General features: G+C 43.7%; 1 protein-coding gene across 1 annotated transcript in view; it reads left to right on the plus strand.

The window, feature by feature from the left end:
- Positions 1–21,832, plus strand: part of LOC126458640 (discoidin domain-containing receptor tyrosine kinase B-like) — a 305,649-nt gene that overhangs the window by 201,284 nt on the left and 82,533 nt on the right. Inside the window, exon 6 of the mRNA XM_050095811.1 lies at positions 17,855–18,028. Coding sequence (XP_049951768.1) covers positions 17,855–18,028 — 174 coding nt within the window. The remainder of the gene's footprint in view (positions 1–17,854; positions 18,029–21,832) is intronic.

The raw sequence follows: 21,832 nt of genomic DNA on the forward strand, positions 1-21,832 counted from the left end.
TGTCAATTTAATATATTTCATAACTGCTGTTGTCGTTGCAGTGCCTGCTCCTTCGGACATGCATGAGTTTCCGAAGGTACCTTGCATCGTAATCCGGAATAATACAGGCACAACAATATCGTATCTTCAGATTAAAGTCGCAGCATTGACCGTAAGACACTTGCTGAATGCATGGTAAACATAAATGTGAATGATCCACCGTAATGTCACTTTTTATGTCAAGAGGAAGTTCAAAGCGTAATATAAAAGGAAATAAAAGTCAGTAGATTTTTTTTTCATTTATGTCTTAAACGGCTTCTATTTAACGTACTAGAGTCATGGCAATTAAAATAGCTACCCAAAGAAAAAATTCAGATGATTAACGGGTATTTATTGAACAAATTTATTATGCTAGAACTGACATGTGACTATATTTTCACGCAATTTGGGTGCATAGATCCAGAGAAAACAGTCCCCAAAACAACCACCTCTGGCCGTAATAACGGCCTTGATACGCCTGGGCATTCAGTCAAACCGAGCTTGGATGGCGTGTCTAGGTACAGCTGCCCATGCAGCTTCAACACGATACCACAGTTCATCAAGACTAGTGACTGGAGTATTGTGACGAGCCAGTTGCTCGCCCACCATTGACCAGCCGTTTTCAGTTGATGAGAGATCTGGAGAATGTGCTGCCCAGGGCAGCAGTCGAACATTTTCTGTATCCAGAAAGGCCCGTACGGAACCTGCAACATGCGGTCGTGCGTTATCCTGTTGAAATGTAGGGTTTCGCAGGGATCGTATGAAGGATAGAGCCACGTGTCGTAACACATCTGAAATGTAACGTTCACTGTTTAAAGTCCGTCAGTGCGAACAAGAGGTGACCGAGACGTGTAAGCAATGGCATCCCATACCATCACGCCGGATGATACGCCAGTATGGCGATGACGAATATACGCTTCCAATGTGCGTTCACCGCGATGTCGCCAAACACGGATACGACCATCATCATGCTGTAAACAGAACCTAGATTCATCCGAAAAAAATGACGTTTTGCCATTCGAGCATCCAGGTTCGTCGTTGAGTACACCATCGCAGGCGCTCCTGCCTGTGATGCAGCGTCAAGGGTAACCGCTGCCATGGTCTCCGAGCTGATACTCAATGCTGCTGCAAACGTCGTCGAACTGTTCGTGCAGATGGTTGTTGTCTTGCAAACGTCCCCATCTGTTGATTCAGGGATCGAGACGTGGCTGCACGATCAGTTACAGCCAAGCAGATAAGATACCTGTCATCTCGACTGCTAGTGACACGAGGCCGTTGGGATCCAGCACGGCGTTCCGTATTACCCTCCTGAACCCACCGTTTGCATATTCTGCCAAGTCATTGGATATCAACCAACGCGAGCAGCAATGCCGCGATACGACAAACCGCAATCGCGATAGGCTACAAGCCGACCTTTATCAAAGTCGGAAACGTTCAAAAATTGTTCAAATGGCTCTGAGCACTATGGGACTTAACATCGATGGTCATCAGTCCCCTAGAACTTAGAACTACTTAAACCTAACTAACCTAAGGGCATCACACAACAACCAGTCATCACGAGGCAGAGAAAATCTCTGGCCACGCCGGGAATCGAACCCGGGAACCCGGGCGTGGGAAAAGTCGGAAACGTGATGGTACGCATTTCTCCTCCTTACAGGAGGCATCACAACAACGTCTCACCGGGCAACGCAGGTCAACTGCTGTTTGTGTATGAGAAATCGGTTGGAAACTTTGTTCACGTCAGCACGTTGTAGGTGTCGCTACCGGCGGCAACCTTGTGTGAATGCTCTGAAAAACTAATAATTTGGATACCACAGCATCCTCTTCCTGTCGCTTAAATTTCACGTCTGTAGCACGTCATCTTCGTGGTGTAGAAATTTTAATGGTCAGTAGTGTATTACTGATTAGTGTAATTACTTGATACATCTATACTGAAGTGACATTTAGATACATCGTTTTCAACGTTCTTTATTACATATCACTTAGCTGAAATAAACAAATACGTCTTCAAATCTTCTTATCACTTCTTTCACGAATAAAGTAACTGTTTAATGCTGCGAACCCATACGGATTATAACATTGTATGTACGTACGTATGTATGTTCCACATCTCCTCCTAAACCACTGGTCATATTTCAACCTGATTTGGTATAGATATCACACACTATCTGGAAACAATCACTCTGGGGTCTACGAACCAATCAAATGGATGGGGTGGTGGTCTAAAAGCAGTGTAGCCCAGAAAGCGCGAATATCCGTAATTAATTCATCGAGTGTTTGAGAACGATAGTTGTTAATACTTGCAACCAACTTAACACATAATTCCAAATTTTTATGAAACGTTTTCTCACTGACGACCCCCACAACAGGATGGTAGGACAGAAGTTTAGTATTTACTACATTTTCTCTGTCCATGTAGTATAGAGTAACTGCCGTATGAAGCATTACGTTGTAATTTATTACTTCTTTAATGTTAACCTTCTTCGTGATCCAATTTACAGACAATATTTGAATATACCACAGAATATATCACCAAAATTTTATCATTGTCTGACACACATTTCAGGAGATACGACGTCATAGACATACAGATGCGTGAAAAAATGCCGCATGTTTTATGAATTTTGAATTTGTTGCTTCTTTGCCACTATCTCAATTGGCAACATATTTTGCAGACAGCATCCCTGTACATCTTTGAATGTAGCTACAAAACTATATCATTTTACGATACGTAGGCGATATAACGTAGAATATAGCGAGGTGTAAGAAACTACCGCACCATGAACGACGTTTTAATTTATTATTTCTTTACTGCTGACTCTATTTACAGTATATTCCGCAGACAGTAGTCTCGTATACCACTGGATGTACCTGTAAAATTATATCATTGTAAAACACGTAGTTCGGGAGATATGATGTCATAAACATAGAGTAGCATGAAAATGAAACTGTAGGGCGAGATTCTATGAAGATACAGTAGAAATACGTGTACAAATACGTGTGGAAAAAGTTAAATGAGGGCAAAGACACAGGTAAAAGTCTCTGGAACAATTGCTGCCGAACATAGTACACATACAGATGGGTCCAAAAAAATGCATCCACTGTTTAAAAGTCCATAACTGGCAAACTAATTGACGGAGTTGTCTCTTCTTTGGTAGTGTAATAGTTTGTAGCTCCGGCAATCGCCACACAAGCGTTGTATTGCGTTGTTTTGTTTTGTCTGATGACAGTTGCCTGATAGTCAGTGTTTTGTTCTTAGTTGCACCTAGTTACTCGAGTAAACATGGCTGGCGCATGGCTTAAATTCGATGAAAGGAAGTCAGTTTTGATGTGGTATTTTAACTACGAAAACATTAATGTGGTTCAACGGCAATGGCGAAATTAGTATCAAACAGAGCCACCGACACGTTTAACGATTCGTCACATTCGAGACAAATTTGAAGCCGTAGGCTGTGTTAAAGATGTACACAAACAACGATCTGGACGACCTGTAACAGTAACAAGTCCAGCTAACTCCCGTCGTGTGTGACAACAATTCACTCACTCATCACAGAAGTTTGTGAGACAGAGTACCCGTGAAACTGGAGTGAGTCGCTCAAGTGTTCGGAGAATTTTGAAGATAGCAAAGTGGAAGTGCTACCTCCCACGATTGCTACACACAATGAACGAGGACGACCCAGATCGTAGAATGGAGTACTGCGAGTGGTTTACTAACACACAGTTCAAACACAATGATACAGTAAATCGCCACAATTGCATCTACTGGGCCACCGAAAATCCGAACATCCATGTAGACAAAGCCGTGAATTAGCCAGGAGTAAATGTGTCGTTTGGATTGTCTTACCAGGGCTTGATTGGGCCAATCTTCTTTGACGGCACAGGTACTGGTGAGGTGTATCTTCAGAACCTTCACACATCCACTTTACCCACCATCCGAGACTTGTATGGAGACGGAAGAGTTTACTTTCAACAAGATGGTGCCCCAGCCCCCTACCAAAATCGTGTTAGGGCGTATCTCGACGAAAATCTACCAGGAAGATGGATAGGCCGTAGAGGTGCTGTGGAGTATCCATCACGTTCCCCAGACCTAACTCCTCTGGACTTTTAGATGTGGGGAACCCTAAAGGACGTCGTTTATCGACAAAAGCCACACACATTGGATGAAATTCGAGAATCCATCATACATTCATATGCAAATATCCACTCAACAAGTTGCAGTCAGTAGTTCGTGCTGCTGTTCGGTGGCATCGTTTGTGTGTGGATGTTAATGGTGACCATTTCGAACACCTACAGTGGTATCTTTAAGTTGGACTTTAAAGCCACACTTTCACCAAAAATGAGACAACTCTGTCAGTTTGCAAGTTATGGACTTATAAACAGTGGATACATTTTTTTGGACTCCTCTGTGTTTGTTGCGATCAGGAAAGGAATACTGTGGTGGAGGAAACACCAGCATCATATTAGACTGATGGTTATAACGTGGAGAGAAAAAGGGGGAGGAGGAGATGGACTTGAACAGAGGGGGAATGAGGTGACAGAAACAGATTAGGAGAGGGGGAGAGAGGGATAAATTAACACAGAGAAGCTAGATGAGGGCATGGACAGAAGAAGAGAAGAGGTGGTACTGTTTAAAGAATGGGGGAGTGGAAGAGATGGCTGAAAAAGGGGGAACGAAGAGATGAACACTTGGAGGGGGTAGGAAGAGATGGACGGGGAGATGAGTAGAAGATGATGGAAAGGGAGAAGGGTAGAGGGATATGGACAGACAGCTGGGGAGGTGGAAATGGACAGAGAAAGGAAAGATGAGGGAGGAAGAGATGAACAGCAAAAGGGTTTGAGGAAGAGAAGGGCAGGGAAAATGGAGGAGTAGATGGACCGAGAGAGTGCAGGAGGAGATGAGCAGGGAATCGAGGAGGTGAAGATGGACACCAATAGGAGGGAGGGAAACAGATAGAGAAAGGGGAGCAGATGTACAGAGAGAGGGATAGGAGGAAGTGGAAAGGACTGAAGAGATGAACAGAGAGAGGGGTTGGAACAGATGGACGGAGAGGGGGGAAGGGAGGGTGTGGGCTGAGGTGGAGGGAGGGGGGGGGCGTGAAGTAAAAGAAGATTGTAAAAAATACATAGCCGGGCAACGCCAGGTACTCAGCTGGTACATTTTAACCGACAACCGTATAGCACTCACTGTGCGATATATGGGAAATAAATAGGTGTTACCAACTCGATAGATTAAACCATGAGTAACGGTGGCAACGAAGGCAGCACACTTTACGATGTACTTCGGGAGGAATAACACCGACTTGTACTGAAAGTACTTACATTCACAGCGGAACATACTTTAAACTATTTCTAATTAATGAATAGTGCATATTTAACTATCACGATGGCAATGATTTGCTGTAAAGAGTTAATATATTGTATTTCAGTTGCAAGCTCTAGTTGGAGCCTTAATGGACTAATACAGATCATTTAAAAATACATAAAATTTATGAAGACTAGGCATTTCGAATGAATTTATTGTTCACTGCATTTACTGTGCTAGTCAAACTTAGCCACTTTGACAGAATACGTTAACTGCGTCTGGCTTTGAGACATTTTTCGAACAAGGCAGGCTGTATTATTCTGGTCGTCAGGTGATTAAAAACTTTCATGCTATACGGAGATAATATAGGTACTACATTCCATTGCTGGAATCGGAATCCAAGTCCTTAATGCGATGCCCTGTATCTAATGTCCCTTAGTCAAAAGTCTCCTTAACATCACACCACAATGATTTCCGTAAGGACAGATCTACGAGCTTCTTTCAGGATTCAACTCATGTTAACAGAAAAGTTTTAACTTTTGTTGGTAGAAAAGCTAGAGTTTAACCCTCCACTATCAGGTGACCATAAGAAGCTCAGCACTAACTGATCTGAACCCGAAATGTGTAGGAAATTCGTCGTACAGATATTGACTGATACCTTCCTGATGTTTATTTAATGTCTGAGAAAACTAAAACTAAATTACTATGATAAGTATGCCGAGTACGCAGTGTTTCACGTCCAGCTCTCGTGAAAACGAGATGCAGAATAACAAATCTTTCATAACGCGTAGAGTGGACACAACCTGTCATAATCACATATCACGGAGTGAAATACACAATTCCACAAAAGAGAGGCTTATTTCTCTGATCGCTATCTTATACGCTAATATGTGTTATCTGTTATGCTCACGCAGATAATAATTCTTAACCCTTAGAGTCACGTATCATCATTTGAGATCAATAAGGGTTTCATCTTACCTCTCCCGTTCGTAGTGAAATAGTTCGTACGCCTGTTGGTGTAATACACTAATACACTCAATGTTGCGGGTTTGTGATGTGCCTATATGCATGGCAGACACCGGAACTGCGAAGCAAGAGCACCGTTTAATTAGTCTTTCTACGTCCATCCTTGTAATAGCGATTACAAGGACTTCGGCTGTTCAACGCGAAATCTGAAGCCGTTACTTTTGCATGTAATTAATTTATGCGTACTGTTTGGCTTTGCATTACACCATCTCCATTCCCCTTGATCAGTGTCAATTGGGGGGAATCCAAACTTGGCCGAACAAGTCATAACAGGAGCCAGTATTATAGAACCGGTGTCCGTACATCTCTGGTTTATACGACACTATGTCTTTGTACATCAACTGTGGGTCAGAGGGATTCTGAAACCTGCGTGAGGATGACTGCTATCTGAAATTTGCTCTAAATTATTCGTTCGTTAGGAAACGTCTTAAATCTGATCACTAATGGCCCTTCCTGTTTAGCTTTGCTTCGTTTTTGACGGTCTCAATATTATCCGTATACGAATAAGCTCTGATTCTAAAAATTTCAATGTCAGTGGAAACTTAAACAGTAACATCCTGCTAAAACCAGTTAAAAACTTCCCTGCCACCACCTGTCGAGACCAGAATTTTGCGGGCAATGCGTATGAGAGGCACCAGACGGATTCCCCCTGATATGACGAGGTGCAATTCTAGCTTTTCGGAAAACTATGAGATTTATGTTTCACGCAGGCGTGAATATAGTCGGGTAGCACAGTAGCCATCAGAAATCGCAGTATTGATCTTTGGCTGAGCAAACGCTGACACACCACGCTCGTGGCCACGCTCCGCTGAATAGGGTCTTCGAACATGAGAAGCCACTTCGGACCGAGCTGGTTAATAAGGGCGCTCTAAGGAGCTCGTGCTGGAGGCTGCCACAGACTGCGATGTTTCCCCCATATCGATAAGTGAATAACAGGAAGTAATGCATCAGCAATAAATAATTTTAGAATAGTACTTAGAAACAGCAATATGCCAAGACGGAATACGTCAAAGTGTGTACACTGCGAAAGATGGGAAACCAAATCTTAGTGACTTGTTTACAAATTGTATTGACACCGTGAAACCACTGTGCTCTTTGCAAAATTGCGATATGTATTAGAGAAGATAATGGATACTGATGAATGAATGGAGAGCAGTCTACACGACATGTAAGTAGTGACGAATATAACACAAATATTGAAAAATATATCCATTTCAAGTTCCGGCTCATCAGAGAAATGGTCAATAGAATACAAGGGTGATCTTAAACTTGAATTTTTAAATGGTAAACAATAGTGAAACCTTGTTTCTTACCTTTTATGTACAAGAATGTTGTAGCACCGTAAATAAATTTTAACACAGGCAGAATAATGCAGTATGACGGCCATGTTTGCAGTATACTTCTTACTTGTGGAAAGATCACTGATGCGTTGGAAGTGACATAGCAGCAACATAGGCTGAGGAGTGAAAGTGGCTGGTGGCTGTGAAGGAGTAATGACAATTTAATAGTGGCACCATTTACTAACAACAATTCAACTGAGCAAGATCTTTGAACTATTAAGTTTCTCTTAAAGCAGTTATTTTAAAGAAGAACAGCAATACAAACAAAATCCTACTGGTTCAAAATTAATAATAATAAATCGCAAAGTAATAGTACAAAAATGTTCAGTAACTAAGTGTGGAAGTAAATCACTCTGCCCGTATGTCAAAAGTCTCGCAAACATTTAGTAGTTCTAAATCAAGAATATTCGGAATCCTCAATTAGACAATAATCTGCAATTTGCAAACCACGTTGCGTTCACCTCATATGCAGATGTGAAAGTACATCTTGTGGAATGAAAATCGCAAACAGTTGTATGTAAGAATCTTTATTTGGAACCAGAAACGGTTTCGCAGCTTAAAGTCACATCTTTTGGTGGGTGTATAAAATACACATATGAGACCCGAATCTGGCGATGGATAAGAGACTCAGCATTCACTGTCCACAAAATATTATTAACAAGCGATGATGGAGGAACCATTCGGCCTATTTAATATTTTACAGTACGCTTACTTGGCGTCTCATTGTTAGGCGTCTCATTGTTACCTGGAGAGTGAATGCTAGATCTTGCATCCATTTCCACATTTGGATCTGAAGAGGTTGAAAAACCGGCCAACCAGTTGCAAACAAATTATTTACTTAGCCTTTACCTAGGTTTCGATGTTCCTCAACATTATCTTCTTCAGAAAGAGTGGGACGTGTTACGCCACATGGCGGTAAATTACATTACCGGAAGCTAATCGCCATGGGGTGTAACAAGGCCCCCTCCTTCTGAAGTACTAGATAGTTTTAGAAATACCGAAACCTAGATCAAGTGTTAAGTAAATCTTTGGTTTGCAACTGATTGACTCATTTTTTTAACCTCTTAAAATTTATACATTTGCTGTTTCGCAACCCAGTTTAAGATTTTGACATTTGGATCTCATATGACATAATTTACATACCCATCAGAAGTCATGGCTTTAAGCTATGAAACCGGTTGTGGTTCCATATAAATGATCTTGCATTCATGTGTTTGCAATTTAAATTCCGTAAGATGAATCGGCAGTTTAACGCTGAAACTCTAACCTAAGAGGTATAAAATAATATTACCGTTAAAATATAACTTACACCGAATGAGTACAACATTACCAACTAGGTAAACCGCTGTAGGGGTGCCGAGCAGGGGTGTCTCGATGGTATTGTGTAGCCTGTAGAGTGTCTTTCGGCGCTAATAAAACTTGATTACAAGTTAACATTTATTTGTTCAGATTTACAGTTCAGTAAGCAGCCAATGCGAAGTGCATTAGTGTTAGGGCATGGTTACTTGGATATTGTCATTTCAGGAACGCTAAGCAGAGTGTGCTGGTACGTCTAATACATGGATGTCAGGTGCTAAACTGCAGTAATCATTGAACAATGATCATTGAATGAAGCATTTCGGTACAAGTACCATTGATCCTAATAACTAACTGACTCAGAGATGGAAACCTACAGTATTTACGGAGACGAGTGGGAGGTAATGATGTGAGGCTCCGTTTGTTATGGCCAAATGTATCCCACTTCTTTGCTCGTGATCAGAGGTGCTCGTTCCACTGCGTTTGCTTAACAATTCGTTATGGGATTTTACCTGCCTTGCCAAGTCTATGGAATGTTTTATTGCATACAATGTAAAGCTTGTTGCTTCACGTAACAAGAGCTAACCAATATATCTTGGTCTCACTCCCTCTCTCTACCGGTTGACATTTTGCTGAATGTGTAACTTATGCCTGGTGATTGATGCCAATGTAGGAACTCGTGCTTATGTACATGATTGACAGAGCTGATTGTATCTTTCTGCTGCATATATTCACCATCTCTGCCTGGTGTTGGTTGTAGCTGTGCTAGCGTGAACTTATGAAAAATTTTAATTTCTTCTCCTTTTCTACTCTGTGAAATATGCCTACGATACCAACTTAATCCGAAATATTTCATTAATTGAAAACCTTCCTAACACACACACACACGCACACACACACACACACACACATGCCATACATCAGTATGAATAACATCAGATCGTAAGACTATGACCACTTAACAGAGTTAAGCTGAAAAATAATATAACACCAAACTCAAAACATAAGATTTTAACAACAATTTTTTAGCGATTCAAACACGATTTTGCACTAACAAATTCCTACCACAAACAAATCTGACACGACAATAGTGGTTATCTGTTCTTAACACAATATAGTGGTTATCACTGCAACAAAACTGATTTAGATCCAACGTCAACTGAACACTCATACGTAATAGTACCAAAGTGGTAATCAATGCCGCCTACGCAGGTGATAGTAACTGTATTGACACCTCTCGTTATTTCATAACCTAACCAAAAATCTGTACACGTCAGAAAATAATTTCAACAATTCTCCTCTGTTATGCTGAAATAACCACAAGTCATCCAAAATGAGTAATGCAGCTCCCTCAGAGATCCGGTTACCGTAGAACAGAAGTACAGCTGTAAATATGTTATCCGCTTCTCTATTGGGTTGGTTAAGAGTGCGCCACGAACAACAGGAATAAGATCCACAATCCGTCCCCAATTACTTTCAAATAAATCTTTTGCAGTCATTTATTTCTGAAAATCATGCAACACAAGCTCCATAAGGATCACGTTTGGAAAATGTAAAAGTGTAATATAAATCAACAGTCCAATTTAAATAGTGTGACATGTGGGACTAAACTGGGCAGATATGTTCACTCCTCTAACGATATTGTGTCTGCATTCGCCTGTATTAAATAGTGAGCAATCAGCAACACAACCTCAAAATACAGCTGGATTGGTATCCACGAAGGTAAGCCACGAAATTCACAACAGCTGCACACCACAATGTTTGGCAGCTTTCTTGAGTAATGCTGACTATTGGGCTTATTACACAAATCACAGCCACATCTGTGCGCTCCAGACACAGTTTTCTCAGTAACCATCAAAACACCATTCTGCCCACTCCTCGCATGTTTGGCGCAGCACACTCAGCTTCACAGACATATGTGTCCAGACTAGGCTGCATCACTTCAGACACAATGAAAACATTGGCTACCCAGTCCTCCTAGATTGTGAGGCCGTCACTACATGTTGTCAGCAACCATCCAATGCCGCATTGTATCAGCCCTCGTTACCCAGGGTTACCCTCCCAGACAATGGGGTTCTGCTCCCTAACAGCAGCAGACGGTAATGTAAAATCTGCCACCCTATTCTCTTTGCATATGGGGCCGATTACTTGTGTCATCAGTTCCCAAAGGTTAATCTTTCCCAAGGTCAGGCTGCATGATTCAGCGTCTCTGCTGTTTAGTCACACAACTTTAAAATACAACTAAACCAATCCACACACACCATGCACTGCGCCCTCCATGGAACCGGTGCTGCACATGACACTCCGCCGCTGCCTACAGTTCCAGCGTTCAAGATTCGGCTGGACCGCGGTCACACTCAGAACTCCATAATGCTGCCGCACTCGTCGACTCGCCGTAGTGCTGTCTGAACTGTTGTGATGCCTTGCAAGCCATCTGCTGCTGTACAGGCATCATCAGCCTTTGCGAACATTGCCAAACGGGACACAATTACAGCACAATGCAAACATTTATGTACTTTTAATCTAATAAACTCATCTGGAACAAAAGGTCCCCGCTGTTATGAGCATAAAGACGCGAATTTTTCAAGAACGGCTGATCTACCCAAACTGGGAGCAGCCTGTCAGCTTTTTGACCTAGAACATAGTATTTGACACATCCTCAACTTGGACTATCAAGTGATGGGCGCAGTTGTTAACATAATGGACTCCTAATCAGAGAATGCAATGGGAAGATATTATTCCAGATATTCAGATTGAGATATCTGGTGATTTCCCGAAACCATTTAAGATGTACGCCGACATGTCTTCTATGGAAATGCTGGAGACCGTCCTTGCATTAAGACCCGTGGTCTAGGGGTAACGTCTTTGATTCATAATCAAACGTCTTCGGTCCCGGGTTCGATCCCCGCCACTGCCTGAATTTTGATAAGAAATAATCAGCATTGGCGGCCCAAGACTTCCGGCATAAGAGGTCAGCCTCATTCTGCCAACGGCCTTGTCAAAGTGGGCAGAGGCGTGGATAGAGGTTCAGGGCACTCTCTTGTCCTAGGGGTGGGAAATTGCCCCTAAAGGCGGAAGAATCAGCAATGATCAACGACATGAGGATGCAGAAGGCAATGGAAACCACTACATTAAAGACAAGTAACGTGTATCCACAGGACATGTGGCCTGTAATTGAAGAAGTGTCATGATGATCTCTCCATTGACAAAAGATTCCGGAATAGTCCCCCATTCGGATCTCCGGGAAGGGACTGCCAAGGGGGAGGTTACCATGAGAAAAAGATTGAATAATCAACGAAAGGATAACGTTCTACGAGTCGGGGCGTGGAAAGTCAGGAGCTTGAACGTGGTAGGGAAACTAGAAAATCTGAAAAGGGTTCAAATGGCTGTGAGCACTATGGGACTCAACTGCTGTGGTCATTAGTCCCCTAGAACTTAGAACTACTTAAACCTAACTAACCTAAGGACATCACACACATCCATGCCCGAGGCAGGATTCGAACCTGCGCCCGTAGCAGTCGCACGGTTCCTGCCTGCGCGCCTAGAACCGCGAGACCACCGCGGCTGGCTCTGAAAAGGGAAATGCAAAGGCTCAATCTAGATATAGTGAAGTGGAAGGAAGACAAGGATTTCTGGTCAGGTGAGTATCGGGTAATATCAACAGCAGCGGAAAACGGTATGACAGGTGTAGGATTCGTTATGAATAGGAAGGTAGGGCAGAGGGTGTGTTACTGCGAACTGTTCAGTGACCGGGTTGTTCTAATCAGAATCGGCAGCAGACCTACTCCGACAACGATAGTTCAGGTATACATGCCGACGTCGCAAGCTGAAGATGCACAGATAGAGAAAGTGTATGAGGATATTGAAAGGGTAATGCAGTAAGTAAAGGGGGACGAAAATCTAATAGTCATGGGCGACTGGAACGCAGTTGTAGGGGAAGGAGTAGAAAAAAGGTTACAGGAGAATATGGGCTTGGGACAAGGAATGAAAGAGGAGAAAGACTAATTGAGTTCTGTAACAAGTTTCAGCTAGTAATAGCGAATACCCTGTTCAAGAATCACAAGAGGATGAGATATACTTGGAAAAGGCCGGGGATACGGGAAGATTTCAATTAGATTACATCATGGTCAGACAGAGATTCCGAAATCAGGTACTGGATTGTAAGGCGTACCCAGGAGCAGATATAGACTCACAATATAGTAGTGATGAAGAGTAGGCTGAAGTTCAAGACATTAGACGGGAAGAATCAATACGCAAAGAAGTGGGATACGGAAGTACTAAGGATACAGCAATAAGGAATAGCGCAGTAGGCAGTACAGTTGAAGAAGAATGGACAGCTCTAAATGGGCCATAACAGAAGTTGGGAAGGAAAAAATAGGTACAAAGAAGGCAGCTGCGAAGAAACCATGGGTAACAGAAGAAATACTTCAGTTGATTGATGAAACGAGGAAGTACAAACATGTTCCGGGAAAATCAGGAACACAGAAATACAAGTCGCTGAGGAATGAAATAAATAGGAAGTGCAGGGAAGCTAAGACGAAATGGCTGCAGGAAAAATGTGAAGACATCGAAAAAGATATGATTGTCGGAAGGACAGAGTCGGCGTACAGGAAAGTCAAAACAACCTTTGGTGACATTAAAAGCAACGGTGGTAACATTAAGAGTGCAACGGGAATTCTACTGTTAAATGCAGAGGAGAGAGCAGATACGTGGAAAGAATACATTGAAAGCCTCAATGAGGGTGAAGATTTGTCTGATGTGATAGAAGAAGAAACAGGAGTCGATTTAGAAGAGATAGGGGATCCAGTATTAGAATCGGAATTTAAAAGAGCTTTGGAGGACTTACGGTCAAATAAGGCGGAAGGGATAGATAACATTCCATCAGAATTTCTAAAATCATTGGGGGAAGTGGCAACAAAACGACTATTCACGTTGGTGTGTAGAATATATGAGTCTGGCGACATACCATCTGACTTTCGGAAAAGCATCATCCACACAATTCCGAAGACGGCAAGAGCCGACAAGTGCGAGAATTGTCGCACAATCAGCTTAACAGCTCATGCATTGAAGCTGCTTACACGAATAATATACAGAAGAATGGAAAAGAAAATTGAGAATGCGCTAGGTGACGATCAGTTTGGCTTTAGGAAAAGTAAAGGGACGAGAGAGGCAATTCTGACGTTACGGCTAATAATGGAAGCAAGGCTAAAGAAAAATCAGGACACTTTCATAGGATTTGTCGACTTGGAAAATGCGTTCGACAATATAAAATGGTGCAAGCTGTTCGAGATTCTGAAAAAAGTAGGGGTAAGCTATAGGGAGAGACGGGTCATATACAATATGTACAACAACCAAGAGGGAATAATAAGAGTGGACGATCGAGAACGAAGTGCTCGTATTAAGAAGGGTATAAGACAAGGCTGTAGCCTTTCGCCCCTACTCTTCAATCTGTACATCGACGAAGCAATGATGGAAATAAAAGAAAGGTTCAGGAGTGGAATTAAAATACAAGGTGAAAGGATATCAATGATACGATTCGCTGATGACATTGCTATCCTAAGTGAAAGTGAAGAAGAATTAAATGATCTGCTGAACGGAATGAACAGTCTAAAAATGAGTACATAGTATGGTTTGAGAGTAAATCGGAGGAAGACGAAGGTAATGAGAAGTAGTAGAAATGAGAACAGTGAGAAACTAAACATCAGGATTGATGGTCACGAAGTCAGTGAAGTTAAGGAATTCTGCTACGTAGGCAGTAAAATAACCAATGACGGACGGAGCAAGGAGGACATCAAAAGCAGACTCGCTATGGCAAAAAAGGCATTTCTGGCCAAGAGAAGTCCACTAATATCAAATACCGGTCTTAATTTGAGGAAGAAATTTCTGAGGATGTACGTCTGGAGTACATAGAGTGAAACATAGACTGTGGGAAAACCGGAACAGAAGAGGATCCAAGCATTTGAGATGTGGTGCTATAGACGAATGTTGAAAAGTAGGTGGACTGATAAGGTAAGGAATGAGGAGGTTCCACGCAGAATCGGAGAGGAAAGGAATATGTGGAAAACACTGATAAGGAGAAGGGACAGGATGATAGGACATCTGCTAAGACATGAGGGAATTACTTCCGTGGTACTAGAGGGAGCTGTAGAGGGCAAAAAGTGTAGAGGAAGACAGAGATGGGAATACGTCAAGCAAATAATTAAGGACGTAGGTTGCAAGTGCTACTCTGAGATGAAGAGGTTAGCACAAGAAAGGAATTCGTGGCGGGCTGCATTAAACCAGTTAGTAGACTAATGACAAAAAAAAAAAAAAAAAAAAAAAATCTACTGACGTCAGTAGCTATGGATTGCTGTACCTCAGTCTTCTTTCCTTCATAATCTGCAGCAACAGCTGAGGTAGTAGACTCGTGTAACGATTGTAGCATGTTCTGCCAACAATGTGGCATGATTGGCAACACACGCTGTAGTGAATTACAATAGTGCTGTGAAAGGTAAACGTGAGGGTACATTGACTTGATGCTGATAACACCCGTTGCGGCTCCTTGTTTCTAGTGTCACACGTCAGAGACACTAAAAATATCAATGGTTTAACGTGCTATCTTTATTCTCGCGATAACTGTTCAATATGGTCAGATGTATACATTAGTTTTTTAGAAAATGAAACTTTCCTTTATCGGCCAATCACAGTGAAATTCATGCATGAGTAGTTTCATTATACACTCTATTTATCCCAAGTGTTTTAGAATGTATCGTGGCAGTTACTGCATGAGACAATGCAGGAGTTTGTGCATCGCTTTAGTCATTTAACAATTATCTACCACCCATGTCTCACAGACGGATGTGCAAGGTGGGTTGTGCTGAGAAATAACTAGCAAAAACAAATAAATTACATATATTTTATGATAAATAATCAGTTCAAGGAAAGTGGAATGACAATACCTTCAAGCCATAAAAGATTAAATCTTCGAGTCGATATCATAGTCAGGTAGGGGAAGGAGTTTCAAGTTTCGCTGGGATTGGGTTTGGAGAGCGTGAAATTGTAAAGTTAGGGGAATGTGTTGGTAAATTCACATTGGTGTGCGATGGTTGGTAATGTCAGATACATGATTAGGTGGCTGATGTCAGTCTTGTGGAAAGTGTCAGGTGTTTAATGTATGATATGTTTAATGTATAAGAAAAATTGAGGATGTAAACGTATAGGTTTTAAGTGGAGGAGGGTAGACGGATATGCCAAACAAGCTGGAGTTAAACATTTTGGAAGAAGTGAAAGAATTTAGGTGATATTGGTGTCTGTGAGTGTGTTAAAGGAATGCTAGTTGGACTAGATAATAGATTTATCGCTTCACTCTACTACAGAATTCTTGTGATATGGTTAGTAGGTGAAGTTTCCACGTTAGTTTGTGGTTGTGGAGCTCGACAGGACAGATATAAATGGTGAGGTGGTTGTCACGAGGGCAGAGCCCTGCTTTCGTTCTACAATTTTTGCATGTCTTGGAAGATTTGAAGTCGAAGAGCCAATGGTTAACAGTGAGTTGAAATCGTTGCGCTTTCTGGAGGGTGCATATGAGACTTGGAAGCCGGTCATCAAGTTTAAATGGTCTAAGCGAATAGAGGATCTATGCATATCGATAGTAGAGTTAGGATTAACCCTTCAGGCATCCCCTTGTGGAATGGAAGGTGCGGAAATAGGTGCTGTTTATGGGTTTCACTGGACATACAGTTGGATAGAAGGAATGCAAGATGATGTACCCAATATATTGGGAATTTGAGAAGGAAACAGTAATGCCAAATATGACCGTATTCCTTGTCTCCTTTGAGAAACACAGAGAGGACAGATTTACACTTATTAAGTAAGTGAGGTAAGAGGTGAGTAAGGTACGCTTAATCATCGTCGGAGAATGGTGAGGAGCCGCACAGTTGACTTTGAGGGGTAGGTGCACTTCAGGTGCAAATGGATTCTTGTGGAGCTGATAGTTTGAAATAACTGTCCCTCTAAATGGGATACAACAGACGAACAACCACACTATAGAGAACCTCCTCCTTGCGGCAGCGTGCAGAAGTCATCGTACTATACGTATGATTCTCTCCTCACTGTAGCTGGCCGGTGTGGCCGAACGGTTCTAGGCGCTTCAGTCTGGAGCCACGCGGCCGCTACGGTCACAGGTTCGAATCCTGCCTTGGGCATGGATGTGTGTGATGTCCTTTGGTTACTTAGGTTAAAGTAGTTCTAATTTCTACGGGACTGATGACCTCAGATGTTAAGTCCCATAGTGCTCAGATCCATTTGAACCTCTCCTCACTGTATGACACTGAGAGCTGAGATTGGCGTAGGTAAATGTGCACACGAACCATGATCTGCTGAACTGATGAGCCGCGACGCTAGCGAAGCGTACGAGCGCGTCGAGATTCACGTGAGTCACTGTTTGCCATCGTCCAAAAGGGAAACACTAATAGGTTTGCGTGGGGTAAATTGGCTCCATTGATGTGTATATCAATGTCTGTCACTATCGAACGATATACAAATCTAGTCAATAATCATGTGCATCCGTTTGCTTGCCTACAGAATTCAGTAATAGGATTTTCTATGATCTGGTACACACGATCACACTGTTCAAGCCCCAACAAATACATCGCTGCCCTGTAACGTACTACGATGTCCATCGAACATACTAGCTAAAGTCGTGAGCTGTAGAAAAACTTTCCATAGCTTCAATCATAATAAACCTATAAGCGACAGCTTCTCCTATCGATCCGCCAAATTAATTTTAGTTGAACACTGTCCTTCCAAGTAATCAGCGAGGCACCTGTACCACTATACTTTAGGAGAGAGAGAGCATATTCACAGAAAAATGTCGTGATATTTGTGCCCGCAGGAGGCGTCGTGTCCTACTCGATCCCAGAGGACACGGTGGCGGTGTCGCAGGAGCTGTCGGACGCCACGTATGATGGGGAGCACCGCGGCGGCATGCTGGTCGGCGGGCTCGGCCGCCTCGTGGACGGACAGCTGGGCGCCGACAACTTCCGCATCGACGTCGGATACGGCAGAGGTCTGAACTTTCACTCTCCACATTGTTGTCTCCTTTTCCGTCTCTACTTTACAGGTTATGGGACTCGCCAATGATAAGTGTATGCTTGTTGTCTACAATGATGAGACAAAACATTATGACCAGTGCTCAAAAGCCAGAACGAACGCTACCAGGTCGCGGTGCTGGCACGTAACACAGTAAGGAAGTTATATAAAATGAGCAGAGACGCCGGCCGGGGTGGCCGAGCGGTTCTAGGCGCTACAGTCTGGAACCGCGCGACCGCTACGGTCGCAGGTTTGAATCCTACCTCTGGCATGGATGTGTGTTATGTCTTTAGGTTAGTTAGGTTTAAGTAGTTCTAAGTTCTAGGGGACTGATGACCTTAGAAGTTAAGTCCCATAGTGCTCAGAGCCATTTCAACCATTTTGAGCAGAGACAAATAGAAACTTATTCTAGCAATGCTACGATAGGTACCGCAAATGGTAAGGTACGCTAACACATACGACTTCAAGAAATGGCAGATTCTCATCGTTACAGTGCCTGGTATAAAATATTTCGCAAACGGCAAGAGTGCTGGCTGTTAGCGTGCTACCGTCGTAAGTATCTGTGCAAAGTAGTTGAAGGTCAGTAAAACCACGACTGGCGACGAGGTGTAGGACCCCCGCACTTCATCACACAACGTGAAAGTCTGTTCTATGAAGCAGAATAGGTGGCGAAGTGTGGAAGATCAGACACGGAGTATAGTGCTGGAGCAGGGTCAAGCTTTTCGGAACACATCGTTCAGCGAACACTGTTGAACATAGGGATCTGCCGCAGGTTATTGCTGTGTGTTCTAAAACGACATCGATTACGATTGCAATACGTACGGGATCATCGAAACTCGACGGTGGATCAGTGAAAACAAGTGTCTGAGTCGGATGAATCACGTTTCTTGTTATACCACGTCGATAGTCGTGTCCCAATAGGCAGCCATCGAGTAGAACATCTGCTCGAGACAAGCATCGCGCCACCGACGCAGCTACGTGATGGAAGTATTTTGGTATTGGGGCTTCCATGGGAGCTGTGGTAGTAATCAAAGGCACCATGATACCTGTGGAGTAGGTGAACAACAACGCGGAACACTTGGATCGTTTCATGATTGATGTCTTCCCCGATGGCGACGGAACCTTCCAGCAGGATGAGTGTCTCTGAGACCAGAATCATGTGACAGTGGTTTGGCGCCATGACAGTGAACTTACGTTGACATCCTGTCGGCAATATTAGCCTGATCTCAACTAGATTGAGTATTTCTTGGACTCTGAAGGGGCTCCAGGTCCGCGTAATTTACAAGAATTGCAAGACCTGAGCATAGACGTATGGTGCCACGTGCCTCCAGAAACTATCGGTGATTTGTAGAATTTACGCGACGGAGAATCCCGGCTGTACGGATTAACACGCTATTAAGCATGTGATCAGAAAGTTTTGTGCTATCATTTTCTTCTGGGTTGACACCAGAGCCTCGATAAATTAGGAGGAAGATACCATTCTACAGATTTTGTATTTTAAAACTTTACTTCATAAGCACTTCTAGGTTATAGAGTAGCTCTTTATAAAATGCATCTGCAACAGATGTGAATATATAATCCTCAAACGTATGTGGCGTGCCATGCCTAATAGTGGATAGTTGTCAAAGTGCGCAAATATAAGTCACAGGATTTATGTTTGACGAGGATGATATATACACACATCCCTTATACACTCCTGGAAATTGAAATAAGAACACCGTGAATTCATTGTCCCAGGAAGGGGAAACTTTATTGACACATTCCTGGGGTCAGATACATCACATGATCACACTGACAGAACCACAGGCACATAGACACAGGCAACAGAGCATGCACAATGTCGGCACTAGTACAGTGTATATCCACCTTTCGCAGCAGTGCAGCCTGCTATTCACCCATGGAGACGATCATAGAGATGCTGGATGTAGTCCTGTGGAACGGCTTGCCATGCCATTTCCACCTGGCGCCTCAGTTGGACCAGCGTTCGTGCCGGACGTGCAGACCGCGTGAGACGACGCTTCATCCAGTCCCAAACATGCTCAATGCGGGACAGATCCGGAGATCTTGCTGGCCAGGGTAGTTGACTTACACCTTCTAGAGCACGTTGGGTGGCACGGGATACATGCAGACGTGCATTGTCCTGTTGGAACAGCAAGTTCCCTTGCCGGTCTAGGAATGGTAGAACGATGGGTTCGATGACGGTTTGGATGTACCGTGCACTATTCAGTGTCCCCTCGACGATCACCAGTGGTGTACGGCCAGTGTAGGAGATCGCTCCCCACACCATGATGCCGGGTGTTGGCCCTGTGTGCCTCGGTCGTATGCAGTCCTGATTGTGGCGCTCACTTGCACGGCGCCAAACACGCATACGACCATCATTGGCACCAAGGCAGAAGCGACTCTCATCGCTGAAGACGACACGTCTCCATTCGTCCCTCCATTCACGCCTGTCGCGACACCACTGGAGGCGGGCTGCACGATGTTGGGGCGTGAGCGGAAGACGGCCTAACGATGTGCGGGACCGTAGCCCAGCTTCATGGAGACGGTTGCGAATGGTCCTCGCCGATACCCCAGGAGCAACAGTGTCCCTAATTTGCTGGGAAGTGGCGGTGCGGTCCCCTACGGCACTGCGTAGGATCCTACGGTCTTGGCGTGCATCCGTGCGTCGCTGCGGTCCGGTCCCAGGTCGACGGGCACGTGCACCTTCCGCCGACCACTGGCGACAACATCGATGTACTGTGGAGACCTCACGCCCCACGTGTTGAGCAATTCGGCGGTACGTCCACCCGGCCTCCCGCATGCCCACAATACGCCCTCGCTCAAAGTCCGTCAACTGCACATACGGTATGCTGCTCAGCTAGCGCCATTCGACGGCCAACACCGCGGGTCCTGGTGTGTCCGCTGTGCCGTGCGTGTGATCATTGCTTGTACAGCCCTCTCGCAGTGTCCGGAGCAAGTATGTTGGGTCTGACACACCGGTGTCAATGTGTTCTTTTTTCCATTTCCAGGAGTGTAGTTGTACCTGAGCCGCACTCGAATATAACAGTACATAATGACGTTCAGTTTTAAAATTCACCCTAGTGGGCCGAAAATGAAGTCTGCTGGGCCAATGTCTCCCTTCTAAATCTGAGTCTTCTGTGAATTTCGAATTTTTTTCATAACAGCGCTATACTTCCTAATATCACGTCAGACCTCGTTTTCTGCTGCGTAGTGCATCTAATCGACGTGCCATGGACTCAATAAGTCGTTGGAACTCCCCAGCAGAAATACTGAACCATGCTGCTTCTGTAGCACTCCAGTGCATGATTTTGTGCTCGAATTGACATCTCGATAACGTCCCAAAAGTTCGATGGGATTCATGTTGGGCCATCTGGGTGGCGAAACATTCGTTCAGAATGTTCTTCAAACCAATAATTAAAAACTGTTGCCCAGTGAAATGGCGCATTCACATTCATAAAAGTTCCATTGTTGTTTGGCAACATGAAGTCGATTAACGGCTTCAGCCGCGAGGGGGTAGCCGCGCGCTCTCAGGCCGCTTGTCACGGTCCGTGCGGCTCCCCCCGTCGGAAGTTAGAGTCCTCCTTCGGGAATGGGTGTGTGTGTGTTGTCCATAGCGAAAGTTAGATTAAGTAGTGTGTGAGCTTAGGGACCGATGACCTTCGCGGTTTGGTTCCGTAAGACCTTAGCAGAAATTTCCAAATGGCTTCAGATGGTCTCCAAGTTACCGAACGTAATCATTTCAGTCAATGATCGGTTCAGTTGTTCCAGAGGATCCATTTCA

Source organism: Schistocerca serialis, chromosome 1 (assembly GCF_023864345.2).
Source record: "Schistocerca serialis cubense isolate TAMUIC-IGC-003099 chromosome 1, iqSchSeri2.2, whole genome shotgun sequence".
Lineage (NCBI taxonomy): Eukaryota > Metazoa > Arthropoda > Insecta > Orthoptera > Acrididae > Schistocerca > Schistocerca serialis.